This window comes from Perna viridis, chromosome 1 (genome assembly GCF_037379345.1).
Source record: "Perna viridis isolate PV_CMFRI_1.1 ecotype Kerala chromosome 1, ASM3737934v1, whole genome shotgun sequence".
NCBI classification, from domain to species: domain Eukaryota; kingdom Metazoa; phylum Mollusca; class Bivalvia; order Mytilida; family Mytilidae; genus Perna; species Perna viridis.
The window spans coordinates 35,692,181-35,718,496 of NC_142445.1; the positions used below are offsets into that span (position 1 = coordinate 35,692,181).

General features: G+C 31.8%; 2 protein-coding genes across 12 annotated transcripts in view; one reads left to right on the forward strand and one right to left on the reverse strand.

Annotated features, from left to right (window-relative positions):
• Positions 1-26,316, forward strand: part of LOC148628543 (trafficking protein particle complex subunit 13-like) — an 83,243-nt gene that overhangs the window by 10,351 nt on the left and 46,576 nt on the right. The gene's annotated exons all lie outside the window — the stretch shown is intronic.
• LOC148628544 (hepatic sodium/bile acid cotransporter-like) lies at positions 549-22,414 on the reverse strand. Of its 8 annotated transcripts, none has more exons than XM_088589552.1 (5): positions 22,267-22,285; positions 13,449-13,538; positions 10,039-11,812; positions 9,162-9,333; positions 549-1,406 (listed from the first exon to the last, which is right to left on the reverse strand). In XM_088589552.1, exons 3-5 carry the CDS (start codon positions 10,891-10,893, stop codon positions 706-708), a joined length of 1,728 nt encoding a protein of 575 aa, XP_088445678.1. In that variant the 5' UTR covers positions 10,894-11,812; positions 13,449-13,538; positions 22,267-22,285; the 3' UTR covers positions 549-705. The 8 variants fall into 8 exon arrangements, with proteins under 8 accessions (XP_088445678.1, XP_088445695.1, XP_088445669.1 ...); XM_088589569.1 differs by lacking the exon at positions 22,267-22,285 and adding an exon at positions 16,048-16,069 and having other exon boundaries at positions 13,470-13,538; XM_088589543.1 differs by lacking the exon at positions 13,449-13,538 and having other exon boundaries at positions 22,267-22,414.

Here is a 26,316-nt window from a genome sequence, read left to right on the forward strand (position 1 = left end):
ATACATAAAAGATTGTCATTAATATAGGAATTGTATAATTGTTGTTCAGTTGATTAAAGTGTTCTGGCACTGGTGGGTTCGGAGTTGATTGGCTTCAACGTTCATGCTTTTTATGCCATGTTTATGATTTGTTTTGTGCATATTAATGTTTTTTTTTTCTGTTTGTTTGTCTTACTCTTTAATGTTCTGTCACATGATAGGTACCAATTGTCTGTTTAAGTCTTCTGAATGATAAAGCATGCTGTATTTGTCATAGAAAAAGCTAAGTATCTACAAAATGGATAAGTCTACCTGCTCAAGTGTCCTTTACATGTATTTAACTATCATGTTGGATATGGACAGTGAGACTTTTTAATTGTAGTAATGTGACATTAGGACTCTTGAACATTCTGATTTTTTTTTTAAAGAAGTGCTTATAATTATTCTTTTTATAATCTACCTACCATCAACTATACATTTATATAATCTACATTTTATAATTAAAACAATAATTATTTACAATGTTCATCCACTATAGACTATAAAAAAAAATAATAACAAAACAACACTTATATTTAAAGTTGTTGTTAAAACACTAACTGTAAATGTTTTATTTGGTAAAAATCACAGAACAATGTAGGAAGGAATAAAAACATGGTCTGTTCTTATGGCAGTAAGTGGTAACAAACCACGGGAATGAAACTATCCATCACTGAGCTATGAATGCTACAACACTGTTATTTTCTCACTCATAGATGCTTGTTCATCATCAGTAACTTCTGTCACAAACAGTGGGGCTGACAAAGCAGCCATATTTGCTTGGTTAACTATTCCTGATGCAATGCTGAAATGTCTAAATTTTTCTTGTTTACGACTCTTACAGAAACTACATAGACTAGATTTGATATAGTTGATTATTGACAAAACTACATACATTCCTGGTATGGTGAACATTGTCCATATTGGAATTGTTGAGGCTTGATCAGCCGCTGTTTTACTAAGCGTGAATCGTATAGCTGCCAACACAATAAGGCAGTTCAAGCTGGATGTTTCCAGTGCTAGTGATTGACAAAATGAGCTTTTCTGCCTGAATATCAGCCCTAGAAAATAAGCCATAATGAAACCGCACATTGGAAGCAGCAGTGCTGCAAAGAAGGCCCAGCCTTCAACAGGATCAAATACGTACATGTTTATATAAACTCCTAAAGTTATGTACAGAATAGTGGCTAAAAGTAAAAATGGTTTTATAATCCAAGTCATTAAAGCATCAGCTACAACTGGCTTAAACCTATTTATAACAAGCCCAGCTGTATAAGCGAAGAAAGTTGATGCAAGCCAGATTTCAAAGCTGTATATTGGAATTATCCTTATCCCCTGATTACTCTGGAAATATTGTCCAAGTACAAATATCCACAATGGAGCAGTTCCTGAAAAAAAAGAGAAAATATATCTCTTACAAGTATTATGAATTTAGTTCTTGTTACTTGTATGTTCCGTTTATTGTGGTTTCTTTTATCTTTATTGGGACTGCAGATGAACCATGCACCTGTGACCTGTCCCAAAAAATGAAATCAATTTTTTTTATTTGTCATGATTCAACACCATTGTGTTGTAGATGTGTAATATCTTACCATACAAGACCTATTAAGTGAACATAAGCTGATAATATTGGTGGTTCCTAAAGATAGAAATGATCAGTTCTTCTCACATTGACTAATTACAAAAGGTAATGGAAACATTTTTACACTTGCTTTGTAATCAAGTAATGCTTTTAGCTACAAAAAAACTATTTTAGCTGTGATCTTATTACCCAAGTTTTTTTCCAGACCATTGGGAAATAATATGTATGGGTTTGACATTTTGGTTGTCAGAAAGAAAACACCTTTGGATATCTGCCGAAATGTCGCAGTATCACTGTCTCTGATCTTGTGATATTACTCTGTCATAACGGATACTTTAATCAAATTTCAGAGTTTCCTTAATTGTACTTGTTAGCTAAAAATATTTTTATAGCACTATTGTGGCAGTGTTTGGTTCAATATATCACAAATTTAGTCTGTTTTGCTTAAGAGAAAATATTTTACAAACGGTATTGTGGGAAATGCTTGGAAAGTGCCAGTACTTATGGTGGTACTGATCTTGTGTTATTGTGTTCTTTGTTTCACTTTAGTAGTTATGTAGTGGTTGTCTGGTGAGTGATTTCCCACAGAAAGCCCAGAGAGTGGAGAATTTAATTTTTTTTTTGTTTAAAATTCTATTGCATTTCTTATTGTGTTATAAATTTCAGCTGAGTAAGGACTAAAAGAATTTTTCAAGTCGTGACAATGTTGTCTTGAACAACAATACTTTCAAGAACCAATGAAATAAGCTTCTTTTAAAAAAAAGTAACATCACATCAGCAATATATTTGCTTTTATTGTATAAAGGCAACTTGATTTTTCCCAAGTGTACAACTTATAAAATATTAATAGCTGTTATGCATGCATTTCAATTAAAGACTGACTTACAGACACTATGTTGTATAAATACTGAAAAGGTGTAAAGATGTTACAATTTACAATATCAAAGAATTTTGTTCTGGTATATTTCTAGTAATGGCTTTTATACCTGACTCACTTCTTTAGCTAATTGTAATGATACTTGTATTTATGTGAAGTTTATGGTTAGATTGTATAGTAATCTTGTTTTTGTTTGACATTAATGGTTGTCAGAAGGATAGAAGGTTATTGGCATCAATATTTATTTGAATGATTTCAGCACTTTTGTGGAAAATTGGATTGGACAGCATCAAACTGGCTTTTAAGCAGTGGTGAGTTTTCTCAGGTTTTTGTCTGAAAGTATGTGAAGTATGTAAAAGATGCATAAGTTCTGTTTCAAATGGTTTTAACCTACTGAATCACTTTTTATAGATATCTGGTAGTCTAGATCAGATATTTATGTCCCTTGTGTATAACTTGATCAACTGAAAAAAGAATGGAATGGTAAATGCAACAAAACCGTTATACATAAGGTTACAGACCACCAATTCAACCAATGAGCATTTGGAACGTACGCAAAAATAGTCCTACGCAGAAATTACCCCTGTTCCTCATAGTGCTGTGAAAAAAGTTCTCATCTTATTTAAAAAATTTAAACAGTTTCTGAAAGGAAAAACATTTCTGTACATTTTATAGGTGCATTTTGCGTCTTGTGATGTGAGGCCTAATCTCCATAATGATTTTTAAATATACCCCTATCTTGTGAAAACACTGGGATTTCCCATGCTATTTATAGACCCTTCACTTCTGGTGACCAGTACTGCACTGCAAGTCTGCTAACCCCACATGCCATTCTGAGGATTGTGAGCTGACATATGTAGAATCATGCTGATATATAGTCCTCTGCAGGTTAAAGTTAAGGTAAAGTCCAGAGAAGCCATTGAATATTGTGAAATTAGCATAGAAGCCTATGGAAAGTGGAATTGGTGGTTTTTAGCCTTAAGTTGAAGCCATGGCAAAATGAAAAGTTTCTTGAAATAGCTTTAAACTACTTGAAGATCTTGTTAACTTTGCCATGAGAGGAATACACTACAAAAATCCTTCAAAATATGCATTTTTTTAAGTTATAGGTCCAAATTATGGAAAATTGGTCTTTTTGGCTGATTTTCATATCCTATCTTGTAAAAAGTGTAGAAAATTTAGTAAAAATATCAAATATTAAACTTTGAGGGCTATATTTACCTAAATATGGTGGTAATAAGCACTTGAAATCAAGTTTTGTGTAGATTTGAGCAAAAATTAGGTTAGAAATGAGGAAAAACTCACTTTCATTACTGCGGTTAAGGCCATATCAGCATTCCCCTATGGCAACATGGAAAATCCATTACTGAGTACTTTTTTTGCTTTAGGTGCCCTTTACTGGTCATGTTTTAATGTGAAAACACTGTATTTACAAATGTAAAGCCAAATATATCACCTTTTGTGAAAATTTAAAGATTTAGGATTTTTGACATGTGATCAAGAAAAAGGGGGAGGCATGTCAGAAATAAATTTTTAAAAATAGACCAATTTCTCAGAAAATGATTACTTTTAAAACTATTTCTTCATTAATATTGTTAAAAAACAAGTTGTGATTGATATTTTTTATTTGAAAAGTCAGAAAAAGTTCTTTGCAAATATTTAATGCATTTATGTATGGTAGAATATTGTCACTTTTTTGCTCGCACAACTTGGTTACCCTATATTTAAAAATCAAATATTTAAAAAAGTGCTTGTCACATTTCACTGAAACTTTGCAAATGCATTCAGTATGTGTGTAGGAAGAAACCTGTATAGTTATTTATTTTTTCTAAGACAAAAAGTGACTCTTTAGGTTACAGACCACCAATTCAACCAATGAGCATTTGGAACGTACGCAAAAATAGTCCTACGCAGAAATTACCCCTGTTCCTCATAGTGCTGTGAAAAAAGTTCTCATCTTATTTAAAAAATTTAAACAGTTTCTGAAAGGAAAAACATTTCTGTACATTTTATAGGTGCATTTTGCGTCTTGTGATGTGAGACCTAATCTCCATAATGATTTTTAAATATACCCCTATCTTGTGAAAACACTGGGATTTCCCATGCTATTTATAGACCCTTCACTTCTGGTGACCAGTACTGCACTGCAAGTCTGCTAACCCCACATGCCATTCTGAGGATTGTGAGCTGACATATGTAGAATCATGCTGATATATAGTCCTCTGCAGGTTAAAGTTAAGGTAAAGTCCAGAGAAGCCATTGAATATTGTGAAATTAGCATAGAAGCCTATGGAAAGTGGAATTGGTGGTTTTTAGCCATAATAGTAAGTACTTGCAGAGTTCACCAAAAGGTCTTCAACAAGTGTAACACACCTTTAAAAAGTTTTGAAAAGTCCCAGACAACGAAAGTAATAAAATCCATGGTAACAGAACAATGACACTTCTTCAGAATAAATTAAAAGTAAAATAATGACAAAAAGACACATTAATGACTAACATCTAACTGTGGACAGGGTTATATCTATGATGAGGTTATGCAGTATTAGTAAGCATCCATTGTGTGGCTGAAACCAGGGTATATTAGCAGTACAAGTTCATGAAGGCTTTTTGAAAGTACCAGTAGTTTTACCTTTGAACTATTTCATTGTGTGTCTAGCTTGGTACTTCTACCAATTTAAGAAATACAGTGGTATCCAACTATTTTTGCTGTTTTCTTCATGATTGATTTAAGGTGCATTTGAATTGCTAAGTGACTAAAATTTATCTGCACATTATTTCCAATAGAGCTGACTTCCGCTGATAGAAAAGATTGCCATTAGTATGAAACTTTGATTTCCTCTACCTTTGGGGATAATAAAACTTGAGCTATTAGATATTAAAAAGTAAAATTTGCTAGACTTTAATCATTACCTACTCTTGCAAAAACATTAACACCAAATACATATTCTGTTATTTTGTAGTGGATACCAAATGAAGCAAAAAGAAACCATACACCATATAAATGTATAATGATTGGCAAACCAGACACAAAACTAGACAATGAAATAAAAAAAGACACAAATACATTCAAAACCTACACAAACTATTGTACCATAAAAATGCGATGCACCTGATTTCAGACTGATAACATGAGAAACTTCAATATTTGGTCTACTTGAAGGTTGTCCTAGGAAACACAGGAAGGAACTAACATTAGAATTCAGGAGAAAAGTAAATGTACTTGTTTAATTGCCATCAAAGCAATATGGCCCTGACTAATGACAGTTTTTGAACGATACATGAATATCAAGATGGTAGAAATGCCAGTAAGTAATTTGTTATCTGTTGTTGGACTGGGTTTTAAGTTGCCGTCTCTATTGATTAGAAGTAATTGCAGTTTTCAAATCAATGGAGAAAAATTGGCATTTTTTTCCTCTCCATAATTGGTCTCTTGTAGGAAAAACAACTGTTGTTTCAAGGTTATTTCACTAATACAAAGCAATGAAGCAGCTATCTCTATGTACCTTAATTTTATATCAGTTTATAGTTGTCATCAATTGTAGGTTTGAAATTTTTCGAAGTTTTTGATGTGGATTGGTAAAAAAATGCTCTTATAGATTGAATTATATTGTTTAGGAGGCCCTTGTTTTGCAATTTATTATAATGTTCATTTTTGTAGTCATAGAGAAAAGATACAATCACAGACTGTCAGGCTCTGAAATACTTTTTTCATAATTTGTAAAAAACTGTGTTCTAATATATATAGTGAAACTGAAATCCTTTTGGACTGTAGAGTTTGGTTAACACATGTATTCAGTTTTCCTAGGCTCAAAAAACTAATATGAAAGGACATAAATAGTGTCTGGATTTAGTCAGGTTTTCAGTTTATTCAGGGTTCAGTTTAGATAGGTTTCACTGAATATAAATGTTTTATGAATTCAAAGGTCAGTGTACACATTTGGATCAGAGATGAAAATGTAATGACTATAAAAATAATACAGATGAACCAACCATACAAAAGAATAAAGACTGAAGTCATACAATGTTAAATTTACTGTTATATGTGGCATACTTCAAAATGTCACTACTGGTTTCTGTGTGCTAAACTGCTAAAGAATATTTAGACTTTCAAAGCATCTACAACTGGACTAATAGCTATACCTCATTTTCTAGTACAGTACAAAACTTGTGCAAAAAATGTTGCAGTAAATGACCTTTTTTTTGAGAGAGAAAATGTTTTGGTAATCAAAATACTAAGGAATTATATGATAAAATTGCATTTCTGTTCCAAGTATAGTTGACAGATATAGATCAAATTAATCCTAATTTCTGATCTTTTTTTAGGAAAATATATTTACTTAGATTTCCAATTTTAGTCATGGGAAATCTATACATCTATGCTATTTCCGCTTCAAAGAAGATACAAAAGAGCACAGTGACGCACTTGCAAACTGTCCCATGTGAAATCGTTACTTACGTTTGTTTTTGCTAAAATTAATGATTCTGTCAACAAAGGATAGGCTTTATTACATTGTTATAGTTATTGATAATTTTAAATCTGTGTAGTTATGAATAGAAGCTTTACATGTATGTATTGCAGAGTCCCTGTAGATGATTTATCACTAAAATTGTATATCTGTCCAAATTGAACATCTACATCAAATTGTCTGAATTGTTGTATGAAACATAAATTTTTGTCAAGCTTATGTCTAAATATGTCAGGCCTCAAACTACTTGTGCACAATATACATAGACTGGTTTTGGAAGTATGGAAGTTTTTTGTAGTGAAATAAAACTAATACTGAAAAGTGTAAATGCCGTTGGATTCTTGTCAAATTGTATGGTACATTACCAATGATGATAAAATGGTAGATGCTTTGTGGTCACTTTTTGGTGTGTATAGATTACAATGAATGATTTTCTCCTCTCTTCTAGAAGTGTTGTTTCATATTTATAGTTTGATGGTTTGAATGTTTCTTTGAAGTTGGGCAAAAGTCAAGGTACATGAATGTAATAGGGTACAATTTTGGCCTTGATCATCCTTGGACTAAAGTGGTGTTCAAATGCCAATCGATTTTTCTGAGAACATATGTTTTCTTAAGTTTAAATCTTAAGTTTGTATGTACTCTACTTGACATTTTGATAGTCAGTGAGTGATTTATGGCAATAAAGACATTGCAATAGGATTATATTAGAAGAATTTATTTTTTACCAGTTTATCACCATATTTGGATCTTTCAATAAATAAAAACTGACAGGACAAACAGGAAGATTAAAAGACAATTTCTTCTTTGTAGATTTTCTAATGGAAGAAGATGCTTTTAATGTGTCACTCACATTACTCACTCAATATTAATTATGATACAAGCTAAGTGCTTTGTGTCTCATACGATTTGTGACAGAAGCCAATATGACAGGAATTTATACTTATTACCTATTTGCCTGATGTAAGGCTTCCAAATCTGCTACTTAGATGTATTAACTTTACTTCCTAAGATTGAAGGTATGTTTTGTTTTGAAAATAAGGGTGAAACTGCCTTGCTTTGAGGTTCGTTTGGTTCAAAGCTGTTGTTTGTTTTGAAAAAAAAAGGGTAATATTGCCTTGTTTTGATGTTTGTTTGTTTCAAGGATGTGTTTGAAGATAAGGGAGAAATTGTATTTTTTTTGTAGGTTCCTTTGATTTGAAGGTGTGTTTGTTTTGAAAATATGGGTAAACTTTACTTGGTTTTTAGAGTTTTTTTGTAATCAAAGATGTGATTGGTGTGAAGATAAGGATGGAATTGTCTTGATTTTAGGTTTGTTTGACATGTTTGTTTGGTTTTTTTTTACTGTCTAGGATAAGAAATTTTACAAAGTAGATGCATTTTGTACATACATGCAAGAGATTTGTGCCAGGTCTGTTGAATATTTGGATTTCTCATTGAAATTAATTTAAAAGTGAAAAAGAATAATTTGTTCAGATATGATTAAACTGAGTAAATCTATTTTTTTGTGTATATCAGACAGCATAGTTTTAATATAATGAGTTCTGAAAATTTTTACATATTTTCAATGAATTTTTTGGACTTATTATTTGAGCGTCATATTAAATTATGGAGCTTATGAAAATTCAGACAAATATTGATTACATTAGTGTAATAAATGAGCCTAGCTACAGTGTTTGGTTTTTTTCAGATCTCTTTGACGACTACATTGTACTATGGTGACAATATCGTGTGGGTTAACTTATGGTTTTGTAGCAATTATTTATTTTATTGTATGATATTTCCAACTGATTATGTAACATTTGTGAAATTGATTCTTCTAATTATATTTGTTTTCGATTGGATGTTATATTCATGTACATGTATTAGATAGTCTTTGGAGGTATCGAGGAGGGAAACCACTTTTTAAGTTATCTCCCTGCAGCATTTAAACAAATATTCTCTTCTTTAGCTCTGTGTTCAAAATGTTAAAGAAAAATTATGAATTACATGTATTGAACCAATTAAAATATGTTTCCCTTGAATCATCCAGAACTTTTCTCATGTACACTGTTGCACATACTATTAGTCCTGAAATTGTATGTTTGCTAGAGATTCATATTAGTGGTTGTCTGAGGTCCTGGACCTTTACCCCATTTTATTAAAATTTTATTGTGGACTCTTGCTTTTCCTAAGATGGACCATTGATTTATTTTTAAACTGATTCATTACATGTACTCACCAAGCATAGCTACTATGCTAATAAGGTTCATTGTTAAGCTGAGTGGAAGATCTGATTTACTTATTATAACTGCTACATGGCCAAAGCCCCCTCCTGGTACACAGGCTACACATAGAAGTCCAAATTGGATGTTCTTATCTAGGTTTAGTACCTTTGCTATACCAAAGGCAAGCTGCAATGAATAGCATCAAAAAGATATTTTTTTTATAGAATAAAAATTAAACTTTTATAGAAAATTGTATGGTGCAAGCAGTCTTAGCTAGAATTGGTGATACATTGGATAGCTAGCCTTGTGTGTACTTTAATAGTGCTGTTGTCTCTGGGTATCAATCTTTTAGGATTGGACAAAACTTATGAGTACATGTATGTGGATTAGTGAATTTTTTAATTTCATGAAGACAACATTAAATGAAAGTTTTACATTTTGTTGGTCTGGATAGATATTGAATTTGTAATTTGATTAAATCACGAAAAACCATGTTTGTTTGGTAACTCACAAGCTATGTTTTTCTACAGTATTTGATTAGAGACTATCTTACCTTGCTGTTTCCTTCAATAACATATATTTTCAAAGCTCTTTTTTATATACTTTTACATGTTATACCTGAAATACTTTTTTGTTATGGCTTGTTTTCTTCTGTACAAACACACAATGAAACACAGAAATAAAAATTATCACTGTAGGCCTCAAACCTTGTCATTTTTCTTTTCATCAATATAAATGACATTCTATAATGGCTTTCTGTGAAAGATGGATGGTAAAAACTGGTTTGTAGTTGATTAGATTTTGTCAACATTGCCATTTTATGGCCTTTGCCTTCAATGGTGTTTTTCAGGAGGGTTGTGGCCTCCATTAATGTAATTGATAGCTACTTACCACTGGCATTAGTAAAAACTGGCAACAAAATCCGATTAGGAGTGATACTGGGTATTTAAGCTGCTTTTTTATGCTTTCTGTGTCTGTCACACACCCTACTCCAAAGCTAATCAAAATAGCAACGGCAGCAGCACTGCAATCAAACACGAAGTCAGCTAATTTCTCTGCTCGTTGTACTTGCACTTGATATTCTGAGGAAGATAGTTGTTTAGCAAACCCTGCTTTTGCCATGTCAATGCTCTCTGATTCTAAAAGCGTCAATAAAAATGTCACATAACCTATTTTCATTGCCTTAATTGTAAAGTTATTGTTATCGTTTAATTTTATCTGCATAGATTTTGTTTTCTCAACAACGGGTAATAATAAACGTGCTCCCTTTTTGCCCTGCACAAAATGATATGTTGAAATTCCTGCAACATCTTGGTTTAGAGAAGTGATTGTGACGAGAAGTGTTGTATTTAGATGGTCATTATCCTGTGTTAGTTGCGTATTCCCAATACTGTCATTGAACACATTAGGAAATTGGTGGTCGACATTACAACTGAAGTTAACTGTCTGATTGGAATTCACCAGCAAATCATTGATCGAAGGTGGGCTGAAGACAAAATGGAACGTTCCATTCAGATCAGGAAAATCGGAATTAGGATAAGGCTGGAATGTTATATTTGGATTTATAGGATTTCTATGTATTAATCTGGTCAGTGTTGACGGTGATGGTGATGAATATGAATCTGTTCGAGGTTCAACCACAGAGATGACAGTCTCAGTGTTGGTCATTGCATCAATTTTATTAATGATTATAATTAATATATGTGATGCTAAAAATAGATAAGGCATGCCTGAGACTCGAAACATATTAAAATATCCAATTTGTACAAATCTGTAATGCTAATAAACTTCAGGATTACCTCCTATTGATTTTTGCATAGAAATCATGTCAATAGCACAACTTTATCAATGGAATGAATTTACTAAAAATCGTACAGATCGATTGGCTTAAATGTCTTTGATTATGTACACAATTAATTATAGCCTAGCAGATAATAAATTGAGATGAAACAATCGACCATTGATTTTTTTCAGTTACTGGAGAGTTCATTTAGCCATTTTTGGTTTGCAGCGGTTATTATTTATAATTGTTATCTGTTATGAGTGTTCCATAATGGTAATAAAATATTTTACGATGTTTAGATGAGCTCAAATAATAACTGGTATTTTCGGCTTTGGCCTTCTGTTTATAAAATTATAAACATCACAATGACGCAAAACAATAATTTTTTTTTCGTTGTTATTTCACATTGCAGCTTTTCTGTGTTTGTTTCACCTTTATGATATAATTTCTAAAACAGAAGTTGATTAAGATAGCTAGCAATGTGTTTTTGTCTATAGTCTTTATCTGTTTAATGTGACTTTCTGATTTATTATCCTATGTCATAGTTTGATAACTCCCTCAATAGTCCTGTACCATCAGCACTAGTTTTACCCTTTGGCCTTATGTTGGATATAATTGCATATATATGAATCATTGCATAGTCTTGTCTGAAGCATATGGTTCCTTGCAGCTTTATTTGTTATAGTATATTACTTCCTTGATCCTGACACTAAATTTCCATCAAAATTTATTTTTACTCCAATTTAGAAATTCACAAGATGTTTTCTATTTCTAAGTGTGTATCCTCCCATTGTGAAAATCAAGAATTTATGGCAAAGATAATTCCTTTCACAGCATTTGTCAGAGATGACTTTTATATTCCATAACTGTTTTTTCCATGACCTGAAAATATATATTGGTAAAGAATCACACATTCAATCGTTAGTCAGATAGCTAAGTGATTTTTTTCCTCATTCATTTTTGTGAGGTAATTGATATTGGCTTGATATTTTTTCTGGGTTTCTGTGATAAAAACAGCAATATATCACTATGATAGAAGAATTAACCATTATGGTATAGCTAGTTTAGGTGATGGTCTGTTCCTGCTCAGCATCTTGATTAGGTTATTTCTACGTTGACTTGTCCTCTGGAGTAATGGCATTGAGAATTGAGAACTGACATTGAAAATTGATCAGTATCAAGCCAATATTTTTTTACTCTTTCATTTATGGTCATTGAAATGTGAAGCAATATTTCTTTTGATCAGTATTCCCATATTTTGGCCTCATACTGTCCAACTCATTTCTGTCAAGTTCTGGGATGTTAGTTTTGCAGTTGTCTCCCTTTAATAAAGAAATATTTCTGATACATTTTACCAAGTAACATACTGGATAGTTACTGGGCAAAACGGAAAAAAAAAAATTTATCGATGTTATCTTGGAACAAAAGATAAAAACTTGTATTTTATCTGTAAAATTAACCTGGTATCTTAAAAATTTCTTAAAACTTTGAAAATTTAATGATTTTTTTTCTTCATTTTTATGTGTACCAGATCAAGAAGCCCAACAGGTATTAAATAAAGTGGAATGTTTGATATATCTGGTTAATCATTCAAAAGGTTTCTTTCCCAGTCTGTGTAATGAACAGGTGTGAAATAGGTATACCTGCTTGTTTTAAAGTTTTTTTTTTCAAATTTTTTAAATTGAAATGTCAAGTATACATGCTGTTTGTTATTACACAGATATGGGCCAAGGTTTCTTGCCATATGCTTGGCAGCATTTTGTACTTTAGCCATATTTCATAATGACGTTCACATCATGAGAATATTTGTACTGAATGAGCCAAGTTGAAATTCTCCGGAGGTCATGCTAGCAGGTTTAAGCATATTCAGGTGCATATTTCTATTGTTTGTGACAAAGTGGCTAAATGAGGCCTATAGTTTTCATCCCCCCCCAAAAAAACAGGAATTGCATGTTGGTCTTTTATGGTAATTGTAACCATTTATGAAACATAATGATATTGAGCCCTTAAACTTTAGTTTTATACTGTAGAAGTTTTGAAGTTCAAATATTCATTTCTTCAAGGAAACTTGTTGCCATTTCAATGATAGAGATGGTCAGTACTCAGTGGATATCTATGTGACTGCTTTCAGAGCTTTAGAAATTGTTTACCATCCAAAGTTAGATTAAAATCAGTCTTTGATCAAGAAGAACTTTTTTGTAATATTGCCTTGCAAAGTGTCTAATTTGATAAATTTATGAAGCTTGATCATTTGTGGAAGACATTGGAATTAGCTGTTGAAAATTTACATTTTTTGTGGAATTTATAAATTATCAAAATGCTAGAGTACCAACTATAAGTATGTTGTTATTCATAACTCTTTTTTGGTAGGAAATAAATTAAAATAATTCATCTGTTATTCAACCATGTAACATCATAAAAAAAAACAACAAAAGAAAGTAAAATCATAAATGAATACAGTTTGACATTTGAGACTTTAAATCTCAGATTTTCTGATATCTAAATATAGATTACTTACTTTCTTACTAATTTAATGTACCTTTTCTTCTATGTCAGACTCTCATTAATAAAGTCTTGGCATCACTTCATGTAGTCATGTAGTATTTTCCTATGATAGTACGAAGGCATCTGACAGTAGTTGCTATTTGTGTGTATTTTCTTTCATAATGTCATTTCTTATACAATGGACAGCTTAAATTACTATAACTTATTTTTATTTTAACCTTTTTTGTTAATTTTTTGTTTTTTTACATCTTTTGACCTGCCTTTCTCATCTTCCAAGATCATGTTGTAATTTTGATATAATACATCAATTTTTCATCACTTCTTCAGTATTACTGACCTCTAAGGCATCACTTTTACCCCTAATGTACTCTATCTTTCTTGATTAATACAGTGAAACCTGTCTAAACTGAACTTTGAATGAAATGGAAACCTTTCTATACCAGACATCTTTGTTGAAGTCCTTTTACAACAATTTTATGACGTTTTGAACCCGTTCGAACAAAAACTTTCGGTCAAACAGGATTCAATTTCAACAGGTTTCACAGTGCATTAAATATTTTTATTTACAATTCAGAAACAGAGAGTTTCAAAACCCAAAACTCGTGAAAGTTTGACTGCTTACCTCATTAACATTAGAAATTTGATACAATAAATAAAATGTGGTTTCACTCCATAACTGAAATTTTTATTCTCTGTTCAACATTTTGTTAACAGGGCCCTTCATTATTTCATTATGAAAACAATCAGTAATGGAAAAAACTTAAAAAGCAAAATGTAAAAAATGTGATAGCAACAGCATAAAGTAATTGTTATGATTTTAATTTTGCATCAATTCTCCTTAGTTTGAGTAGACATGTTTGAAAAATTGGTTCATTGCATTGGATCTTGTCCAGTCCTAATTGAAGTTTCATGTTCTGTGAGGTTTTTTAAGTTGTACAACTATAAATTTCAATAGCCGTTTTACTGGTTGAAGCATTTGATAATAACCGAAGTGTAAAAATCATTATGATAGAATATGGAAAACAGTTGATAAATGGTGTAAAAAGCAATTAAATCATTGCTATTTTATTATCATCTCCTTACTCTGATGTTCATTTCAAATTTTTTAAATAAAAGTGGCAGAGTTAAACTTGTTTGAACTTAAAACGGTTTGGTTTAAGCAGGTACAAAAATATTAAGTTTAAGATTTGCTATTTGAGTGGACAATCTGTTTTATATTTTATAATTTTAATTTTAATTTTCTCATTAACATGTATTTTTTTTTGTTGGTTGATCAGAAAAAGTTTGAATTGTCTCTAGATACTAACTTAAATGTCAGTTTCTATAAGAATCAAGCAGTGGGTGAAACATGGTATGAAAAAAAAACCACCATTTTGAAAGTTTAATTTGACCATTTGCGCCATCAGAATCAAAGAAAAAAGACAAAATATTTCCAAAAAAACATTTTTATAAATTAAGTTATAATTTCATTCACATACACTGAAAATGAACATTTCAGCAGGGAAGTCTGCTTCGCGGCATCATGATAGCCTATGCGGCCTTAGAAAGCTTCCCTGATAACAGCCCGATAGTGAACAGGGCTTGAGCAGGGAAGGCTGCTGCTGTGGTAGCACGATAGACTATGTGGCTGCAGTCTGGAAGCGTAAAAAATCTCATTTTCTAATATTCTAATGAAAAATTTCTGAACAAATCCAAAGACGCAGAGATCAAATACTGGTCTTTTCAAATAGAGAAAGCATTCTTGAGTGAAATCAGAAAAAAAAGAAATGATTTTAACCAATCTTTGCTAAATGATCAGTACTATCAAATATAGATTGATTTTGATTTTTTAGCACATTTCCATTCTTAGTTCTCACGTTTTCATGTTTTAAATTTTTTCCACCCCCTTTATAATGATTTGACTTTTCTCATGCATAGTTCAATGCGATTTTTATTGCCAAAAATTTGGTGGGGTATAGAAATTCCTTATATTCATAAAACATGCAAAATTTTGCACAAAGTATAAAAGCAAATCATAATTGGAATTAAAAAATTCAAAAGCAAGAATTTTCCTATAGTTACAAGATTCATATTTCAATAAGGTAATTGAATCCATTATAAAATTTCATTTTTTTCATTTGATAAAGTTTATAAAGCCAAATTATTTTCAAATGAGTCTTTTAGTTTCATAATATATCAGCTATTTTTTCTTTTAAGTCATAAAAATAGTGTTGAATTTTATAACATAAGAAAATAAAACTTACTGATTTTTCAGAATCAGTTCTGAGCCAGGTTTCCATTATTCAAAAGCAGTGTAAAACTTCAATTATGAAAAATTGATTTGGGTTATTGTTAATAATAAATCATTGATTTAGGCGAGAATAAATATGCTTGACTTTGTTCAGTGTCCTCCAGTAGCTAAACCAGATCAAGAAAATGTTAAAAATCGTATTTGCTCCAATTTTTTTCCCCATTTTTTTTATTATATTTTTTCTGATACTTCTTGAGCTATGCAGTCCAACATAGTTTGATCTGCCAAGGATCATTGACGAAAAATGTCAAAAACTCCTGCCAAATAAAAAATTTTGATTTCATAATTAACTTTGATACCCCATGCAATAAAAACAGCTTACTTATCTTATTTTAGAATGTCAATAAAGAAATAAACATCCTGTACAGATACATGCTCGTTACCGATATTTACATCATAAGTGATTCTGTTATACATGGTAATTATAGACATGCATCCCTTGAAACATAAATATTTCCACATTGCAAGTAAGGTTAATACAAGTCAAACCAGAGTTATTTCTCTGTGCATCGGATTTTCTAGGCATGTATACAGAGGCAACAAATGCTTTCACCAAATGGGAATGAACTGTTTTGTTTCATTACATTTGAGAAACTAATTACTGTAAGACAAAAGTTGGTAACATGACACTTTTCCATTGAGCAGTTGTTTCTGCTCAACTGCGGGAATGATGAAAAATATACCATGAACTGTCTGTCAGTGTTTTTTCTTATATATATATATTTGAAATAATGTTTTAACCTTTATTTTCAGTTTTTTAGTACATTAATTGTTGACAAAAGTACATTACCAATTTGATTTGAAATATTTTTTTAAGTTAAAGTTCCGGAAGGTTAAGGTCATTTTTAAGCCCATAAAATAATTTGATGGTACACATACATGTTTTATGTACATGGTATCCAGCTTTGTTTGTTTTCAAGTTTCCATGACAATTTATTGGTGAAAGATCAAAGGTCAAGGTCATAATTTGTAATAATGATCATATTGTTTTGACCACCTTTAAATTATTCCAGATTCGTAGCTTCCAAGCAATATAAAACAAAAATCAATGGCCATTGCTTTGATTCAATGAAGTTTTTCTTGTTTATAAAGTCAGTTTTAAAAGATTTTAAATGATTCAGATATTGATATTGCTCGTCTGTCCTCTTTCTTATTTTTTTACCTTGAGAGGTATTGTGGTTTTTTTTGTCTTTTGTGTTTTATATCTATTCTTTATGATAGTACAAGGTAATTAGTGTAAGGAACAACTATGCCAAGGGTTATTTTTTTGCCTTTTCTCTTAGCATGTCAAAGAAGCTAGTACAAACACTTTCAGCTGGTAACAATTATCGCTCATCAAGGACTAATCATATATTTTATTCAGATGTGCAATATTACATGTATTCTGTGTTAATTACAAAAGATGACATGTTTTCTACTTAGTCATATATCTTTCTTTTGTTTGTGATATTACAATGATAAGAGCTAAAAACCATTTTCTGGTACTAACTGATACATATACTTTGGAATTTTTAGACTAAATATTAGTCAGACTCATTTATAATCATAATATTTTGTTTATTCCCGCTGATTGCTAATGATTTTTATCCAGTTCATGATAATTTTTCTGACCTCTGCCAATGTTTTTGATTCTCTTTTGTTTGTTCTTTTATTACCACTACATGTTATTACATTGGGATTACAAAGGAATTGCTCCGATCAATTCTCTAATTGTTTTTGTTGAAGTTTTTATTTAACTCTTGTTTGATTCCTTAAACTCATTTAGTGGATCCAGGAGATTCTGGTAGTTGGAAAGTCACTTGAGTTGGTAAATTTTGTAAACTTGGTTAATTTCATGCATTTTTTTTTTTTTGGTCATAACTTGTCTAAGTCCCCTTTTCTTTGTTGGAACCCCCCTCCCCCTTTCCAGAATGTTTGAATCTATGCCTGTGGATTTGGATGAAAATTCAAAGCTGTATGTACTATAGCATTTTTTTTGTTTTGTTTGTTTTTAGTAGGAGTGCTATGTTATTTACTTTATTACATATAGATAGATATAAGTGTGAAGGGAATTGTTTTTCTTTAATGAAGTTTGTTAATCATGTTCAGTCATTTTTTACAGATTTTTGACTCCTCTGGTTTTATCCATTTCATAGCATTAGTATTTTTTGTACGCCCCGTGCAGATCCGGGTGTCAAAAGAATACACCTGCAGCCAGGCTAAGCTTGTCGTAAAAGGTGACTAAATAGTGCTCCGAAACCTAGCTGGGGGCTAGGCGCTCTGCCCACAGAGCAACTGGGATGTGTGCCCCAGGTGGTGGAATGGGGTACAACTGGCATGTTACATGCTGGGGTTTTCAGGCTATAATACGGAAAACCTGACCGCAAACCATAGTAAATTGCCTAACTCTACCCATCCCTCCCTTTTTTCTAGTGGCAATCAAAATTTGTTGTCCCCTTAATCCTTGTGTCCCCTCCCTTTTTTTTCATTTCATCATCATCATTTCATGTTCATCGCCTGAATATAGCTGTAATATTGCTGCTCGGGCATTAAACCCCAACAGTCATATTTTTTGTCCAGAGACTCCTTTCTTTTCATAGTTTCATTAAACACACCTTAAAATGTTTTTTGAGATTTTATGAAATCCTTTTTATTTCTTTGGTGTTTTTGATAGATGAAACTATGAAAAATTAAGAGAAAAATTTCCCACAAAAATGTCAAATAACGAGCACACTGGCCAATTTTTTTTTTAACTTATATTGTTATAGCAAGAAAGATCATAAAATATTTCACAAACTTTTGAAATCCTTAAATAGAGTAGCCAACATTCTTAAGTGTGCTAACTTAAATTTTAGTTTGGCCCAGGTTTAAGGAGAACATGTTATCCTTTTATTATAAGGTTTTAATTGAAAACTATGACCAAAATAACTATATGGGAATTATAAGTCTGACTAAAGTTTATTAAATGTCATGAAAGTGTAGATGCTTATACATGTGCACAGATGGATGACTATGTTTAGTTTTAAATGCAACCAAATACTTAGAATATTACTTTCATACCCTTTTTGGAAATTTATATATTCTTTTCATATACCTTACCTAATTGCCTTTGATATTTCCCCAATAATTTTGATACCCTCTATTATTTTTGAAAGCTGGATTTGGCAAAAAATTGGGAGGCAGATTAGGAAGTCATTATCTTAATCTTAGAGCTGCAACTGCTAAAACATACTAGATGTTGATGCATGGTAAGATCGTTCATTTATATCTTAATCATTTGTATAAATGTAAATTGTAGATTTCATACTTAAAAAAAAAAGATTTAAGAAAAGATTTCAATGTTATTACAAGATAAATTTCTTACCAGATATCTGAACAATATCCTGTGAGAACTTTGAATGGTTACATATATTTAACACTGACACTTCTTATCTTGGTACAGTGGTGTTAATTTTGACTCCTACCACAATAAATCGTATTCTCTACCTCTATATCTGACTAGTTGAACTGGTAAAGTTCTTGAGTTGTTACCAAAGTGAATACCTTGTGTCCATGTAGAGATATAATGTGCATTACACCTGTATTGTGCTTAGGTACTACAGATGTTTTTCCTCAGAGGGATAATTACAATGATGATTTCCCTTTATACTTCTCTCCCTTTGTGGTTCCCTTATCTTATATTACTTTATTATTATTTAATTGATTTATACTTGCTAGAAATCAGACCTAATTGTCACATTATTACGAGAAGGATAAACAATCTAAATAAAAAAAGTGGTCAATGTATCATAGAAATTGATCGAGAGTGAAAACGTTTGGATTGTTTAGAATCCAGTTTCATATGTTTGCGCTGGATGATATTACTCAATAATAAGACCTCCTGTCACTCAGCAGAAAAAATTACCTGCTTATTAAAGGTTTTTGTCTGAGGAATTGTATTTTCATGATTTATTGCAACACAGCTTTGTTCAGATATTACATGTACTACTGTGTATGTTATTGCGTACAGACTTATTTCCCTCGGTACTATGACTGTCTGTCATTAGTTTAAGTTGTATTCAGTAGGTATTGACTTTTGAAGCAATTAAATTTTATTTCCTCCATTTCAAACAAAAGCCACATTAAATTTGTAAAAGATTTTGAAACCTATTTAGAGGCTCACTGATTTTGCATTGTCATTTGAAACTTGAAGAGGGGATATGAATCTCACTTGTGTATTGAAAACAAAGCACTGTTATAAATGAACCAAACATACAAAGTTGTATTAATTTCTGAATTTGGAATGTTTGGCTATCCTCAGAGATGCTTGGTTGAGTTTGTACTATTGACCAATGATGTATCATATTGTGGGGGATTCGAGGAATTTAATAACCATTTGAGACTTAGCAGACTAGTTCGAATCCATAAGAACTTTGATTCATGCCCATTCCCCCTTCAGTAGATGTCAGTGTTGCTCGTTAAAAAAAAAGACTTGCATGGTAATACAAAAGTCATAAATTTGTGTTTGTTTTCATCCTCTTGGTTTCAGTTCTGTATATTCATTGATAAATTTTCAGTGAAGTGTTTCAGGCATGTAACCTTTTTTTTACTTCAAGTTCATTGTGCCCAATATTTGAACATTGATTTATATTTTGTTATCTTCAGAGTTATACTGAACACACAATGGACCAATGGGGTTTATACTGAACACACAGTGGACCAATGGGGTTTATGATATTCATTTTTCTGTGTGTACTGTTATGATTCTTTTGTTCTCATCAATTATTTTCTTTGTGTGTTGTCCTTTTGGGGTTCCTGGTAATACTTTGTCCAAGGATTTCCCCTTGTTTGCCCCATTTCTATTGCTAACACTTACTTGGGGGTAAATATAATAAACCATTTACTAGTATATACTATGAGATTGCATGTGATGGCAAATAAATCTGTTCTATTTAAATATTCATTCACAACTAAAGCCAGGTTGCATGTCGTCACACAATAAGTCCTGTCGCTCTTTTGACATTTTATTGAAAAATCCATTCAATAGTTTTCTTTGCAGGATCAAAGATTGGTCAGGCTTAATGTCACTTAAAGGAAGAAAATTGTCTGATCTATATTTTTTTTTCTATTTTGTAGCATCATTTGTATGTTGAGAGTGGCAAACCCAGCTAATGTCCAAAAGTTCAATAAAATGGTTGAAAAAAAACAAATGTTTGCAGTTTAACATCATGTCTTTTAAGTAAAGTCTGCTTAAAACATTCAATGAGCGATCTCGTTCAAACTTTCCTCAATATTATTTAGCTAATAAGAGCTTGCCATTAAGTGTGAATTTTGCTCCATGTTGAAGTAATAATGGTGTCAACTTTTTGCATTTATTTTGGGGTGTGTGTGTGAGTTTTTATGTTACTTTAATGTCTATTTAGCATTTTCTAAGTATCCACTTTAACATCAACATACTTGACACTATGTAGAAAAGTGAGTTGTGCGTTAAATGAGTCCTAGCTTTTTGAAATTAATGCATGTATTCATGCGATTTTGTCATTTTGGCAATCATGCAATAATAATTTAAAATATTGAGAAAACTCTTGTCTTTGTTGTTAAATATTCTGCTATTTGTGTTTTAGATATTGCCTGTTGTTGGCAGTAGTAGAGGCATCACAATCATTATATATGTACTTGTATTCTTTTATCTTTAGTTCTAATTTTACAGCTTTGCTGAGCATATGAGTCCACTGCTTAACTAGCATGAATTAGGAAGCACTCATTAACATCAAACAGCATGGTTTTTTTTTCAATATAATAAATTATTGTACATATTTAAGTCTTCCCACCAACACCCACCCCCACCCACCCCCCCCCCCCCCCCAAGAAAAATCGCAAACAGCTCAGTAAACATGAAGAAATACATTTGCATACAGAAATCACAAATCTTTGTTAGTAATGGACAAGGCATTGTTTAGACAAAAGCATTTTCTTTCCATTATATTCTTGCTATCATGTGTTATTTTCTGCAGAATTTGGGTTGAGAACATCTGTTTGATGCTTCAAGATGGTATAGCTGATGTGGAAAAATTAAAATACTGGTTATTGGATTTTTAAAGCTTCAATATAGTGTCTAATTAAAAGATGAAAGTTTCTTCAATTTTTTCCTAATCTCAATGGATGAGCTACGATATAGATTAAAAATTGGTTATAGTAAACAGGTTTAGTTCATAATTGCTAAATGTACTTTCTGAAGTTTAAACATTTGGTTCTTGATTTCATGGTGCTTTAAGTACATGAAAACTGCTAAGCTATATAATTTCTTCTAAGTGGATTCAAAGTTCACCAAAGAACACTTTCTGATAATCATGATAATAAAATGTTGGAAAAGTAAACAATCTACCCTCAAGGTTTACAGTTTTTTAGCTTTAAGCATGAAAAGACGTAATAAGCTTAATTTTTATACAGTGACTGATCATGTGCTGTTGTTAAATTGAGTCCTGTTGTAATCTCTGGTTCTTTCACCGATACATTAATGCTGACCCTTTACAAATTCTATCAGTTTTGAAAATGAAAAATCAATATAGATAATAATACTTACTAGTTACCGAACACCAAACACCGACTCTTGTCCAATCTATCATAGTGGCGATGATAATTCTAATTTACATTGATTTCTCTAATCTCGGCTAAACCTATAAAACGTCTGAAACTAGTGAATAGCAAACAGCGAATCCTCTCACCTGATTCAAGCTAGTTAGAAAAATACTTTTCTCCCTGTCATGCAAATGGAAGGGGGACCCCAATAATTAATTAAATCTGAATGGGAGATGTTAAGTAAATAGCAAGGATCAATGGCTGTTAGAGTTCTATGCTAATGTGAAGTGAAGCAAAACTATAGCAATACCAAGTAACTTAACCAACGAGTAATCTTGTTTTAGATAGCTAATGTCAACCATTCATGAGGGATTGTTTTTCGTAATCCTTTGAAATAGAATGTGTCAGGCACAATGGATTGTTTTCTTTTCAGAAAATTAAATGAAGTAATGTTTCCAAATTTGATTATAATTAAAATGAATATTAATATAACTTGGTTTTTTTTTATGAATGAAGATAAACAGACTTCATCAAATAAATACTCCCTTTAAAATGATGACTTTTATTTGGAAATCAATGGATGTTGAATTATCTTTATAAGAATTGATTGTCTCTAAAATGAATATAGGAAATGCTGTTCCCAGTTGGTCTAATATTAAATGAAATGTTTGCATTTTTATTGTCCGTCTTGATAATGTCTACTGTATAATGAAACTTTGGTATGGGTAATATCATAATGGTTTCCTTTTTCAAAATATTCTCCAAAGACTAACCTGCTGAGAGTAGCGTAACTTTATTAAATTAGACTTATCTTTGTTTAGAACACATCAATTTAATACTTGATAAGGCTTGACAAAAAAGGCAATTCTTATTTAAATGTTTCTCCTTTGGTGCATCAAGGTTTGAGTGGCTATAGATACATGTAAAATATGCAGTTTAACATTTTTGTAACAAGCTTGAGGCATGACTGATTTATACATGAAAATTCTCTTGTATAAAGGAAAACTGATGAAATTTGGGAACACTGAGAAAAAGAAGAGAAATCAGCCTTTCTACTCAGATGAATGTTTCTCTGATAAGTTCGTTATTTCTGCCTTTCATTGCAAACAAGATATTTTTGTTTATTTTATAATTATGAATGCATGTACATGTATATTTGTAACAAGGTATTTAAAAAAAAAACCAAAACCAAAACTCACAAAGCACTCAAAGTATAATGAAAGTACATATTCTAATTATACAAATAAGTAAAACTTCAAGTAATTGTGATTATTGTCAAGGAGTTAAGCTGAGGATATTTGTCCACTGCTTTTGAAGGAACACCTTATTACAAGAAGAAATTCTCAGTTATTTTAGCTTGATGGTGCCTTAGTGGTTGTTTTTGTCCTTAAACTAGACATATTGAAGTCATTGATATTTGCTGGTACATGCATTCTTTTTGATATTTAGGTGTACCTCTGGCTACTACTTGGCTTGCAGTCAGCTTACTTGAGGTGGTCTGTTACAAAAAAAAGATGGACTCTACTGATAGCTAGAATCGTTTTAGATATTCGAAAACTGACCTAACTCCCATGTCAGGTTTTTTAAGTTCACCTTTGTTTTTGGGAATGAAGCCTGGCTGGATGATGTTTCATTGTACCTACAATAAACTACATTAACATTCAATTACACATTAACACTAATGGCTAACAAAGTGTATATCTGTGAAAAAGGATCTGTATTTTCACTTATAATTATACGCATATTGTTATATAATTGTTCATTCCTGCAACCACCCTATAAGAAATGGTGTTAGGACACATGATAAATGGCTTCAGCAGCCACCACTAATTGGAATTAATCAACTTTAATGAAGTATTCTTGTTAGTAATGGATAATGATTATGGTATAATGATAGACACATTATAGTGATTATGTCAAATCTGTTTTTGTATTGTTTACCATATGTTTAAGGGTAGAATGGAATTGTTGTATATATGATATTGTATTGTATTGACGTTTTGAATCCCTGTATATGTCTTACTATAGAATTACCATAATTAGCATTTTTTGCTCTAGAAATTTAAGTAATTGTGCGACTGTGGTTCAGATCTATTGCTTAGTTTATTTCCTAAGCAGTGATTTGGCTAGCGTTCGTCATTTTCGCCATTTACGAAAGGATTTCATAAATGATAAAAATGTTTAAGATCGTTTTTGTCACTTATAATTTGAAAAGTGTATAAAAAAATTCCATTCAAAAAGTATTTCAGATAAATTTTCGTCACCTTATATAAAAATGTTGTTAGAACTGTCAATCGTCACCCAGCCTTATGTCATCTATGTAGTTTCCGCTATATAGATGACGTATTATCTTTAAACAATCCTAATTTCGGAGATTTGATACATCGCATCTACCCAAAAGAACTTGAGATAAAGGATACTACAGACACTGTGAAGTTGGCCTCATATCTTGACCACTTAGAAATCGATGGTAAATGAAAACTATTGACCAAACTTTACGACTAACGTGATGACTTTTCATTCAGAATTGTCAACTTTCTTTTCATCTGTGGCAACATCCCTTCAGCTCCTGCGTATGGAGTGTTCATATCACAACTCGTACGTTATGCCAGAGCTTGCCGAAACTACGCAGACTTTTTGTATCGCGCTAGAGCTCTAACAAATAGGCTTCTTGAACAGGGTTATGTTGCTACAAGATTGAAGTCATCACTATAGAAAAGTTATGGTCCTTATCATGAACTCGTGGATCGTTATGGTGTATCCATCAGCACCATGAAAACTGATTTATTCAAAGAGTCATAGTTTTCCTTCCCTCGTTTGTTTACCCCGGACTTGACTTTTTATGAGCAACTCAGTGGGTGTTTCTAGAAAAGCAGAGGACGCTTACCCTACCGGTGCACCTGGTCCATGCTCCTAGTTTTTGGTGGAGTCCGAGTTGCTCATTTACTTTTGTTACTTTGTATGTATGATTTTAGTTACTTCGTGTTCTTTGTTGTGTATGTCTGTTTTCCATGTCTGGTCTTTGTCCCTGGATTACATTCTTTTGATTACCGCTATAACCTTGGTTTCCTTGATTACTCTGACAAGTTTATGACCCCAAGCTTGGTAATTACCTGGTCAACCAGGTGTGAAATACATTTTAATGTTGATAACCTGGCATCCCTGATATGTGCATCAATAATAATTCTTTAAAATAACAACAGTTTATCAATTGTTTGATCATTAGGACCACAAAAGATAATCCCAGGGTTCTCACTCAACTTCAGGCGGTCGAAAAAAGCCTCGAGTTGACTTGAGACATTTCTGCTTTTAAGTACGTTTTAAAATTTAACTTATATATATCCTTATTTTAAGGATTAGTCGTGTTAAACGATTACGATCTTTAATGGATACCCACCAATTTTACTCCTAAATAAAAAAAAATCTTCATGAACCTCGCAACATATATATAGCTATCTATTTTTAGAAATTTAATTGCACACAAAAACAATGTCTCCGATGTGTGACTGGTCATCTCATGGATTTCAATTAATTTTAAACATTATAGCGGACAGTTAGGAAGTATTAATCTACGTTAAATATTTATTTTACGATTCTCTTTTCTTCTTGAAACGAAATCACAATGATTACGAACGTCTTCAATTCTACTCATGATCAGGGGACAAAGGTCACTAAAAAATGACCACCCAGCAGTAAGATATCATACAGCAACCACTTACAGAGTGCAACATTCTACAGTTGACTATGCCTATGTAGCCAACATCCTTTCTATCTGTCTAGTTTCTGTGTTATCTTCTGGTGACTGAGAGGGGATTGAGAAGGTACTATCTGTTCAAGACCTACTTTAGGAACAGGCTCAAGGTTTCACCAATCAGTTCTCTTCTAAAGATCTGTCTCTATCCTTCTGATTTGAGGAGTTTTAGGTTGAAGAGGGCTTTTGAGGTGTGGTGTTTTGCAAAGGACAGGAGGATTTTCTCTTATTAGTTGAGTGTCAGATCATACCATAATAGTAGCTTATGTCAAATAGTAGCTATTTTTAGACTGAGTGCATCAA

What these genes read in the sequence shown, in the direction of transcription:
- LOC148628544 (XM_088589543.1), bottom strand. Translation starts at nt 10,893, where the DNA reads ATGTTTCGAGTCTCAGGCATGCCTTATCTATTTTTAGCATCACATATA. An exon ending in AGTTTTTACTAATGCCAGTG is followed by an intron (nt 9,334 to 10,038) that starts GTAAGTAGCTAT and finishes TATTCATTGCAG; the next exon opens with CTTGCCTTTGGTATAGCAAA. An exon ending in TAGCATAGTAGCTATGCTTG is followed by an intron (nt 1,407 to 9,161) that starts GTGAGTACATGT and finishes CTTTTTTTTCAG; the next exon opens with GAACTGCTCCATTGTGGATA.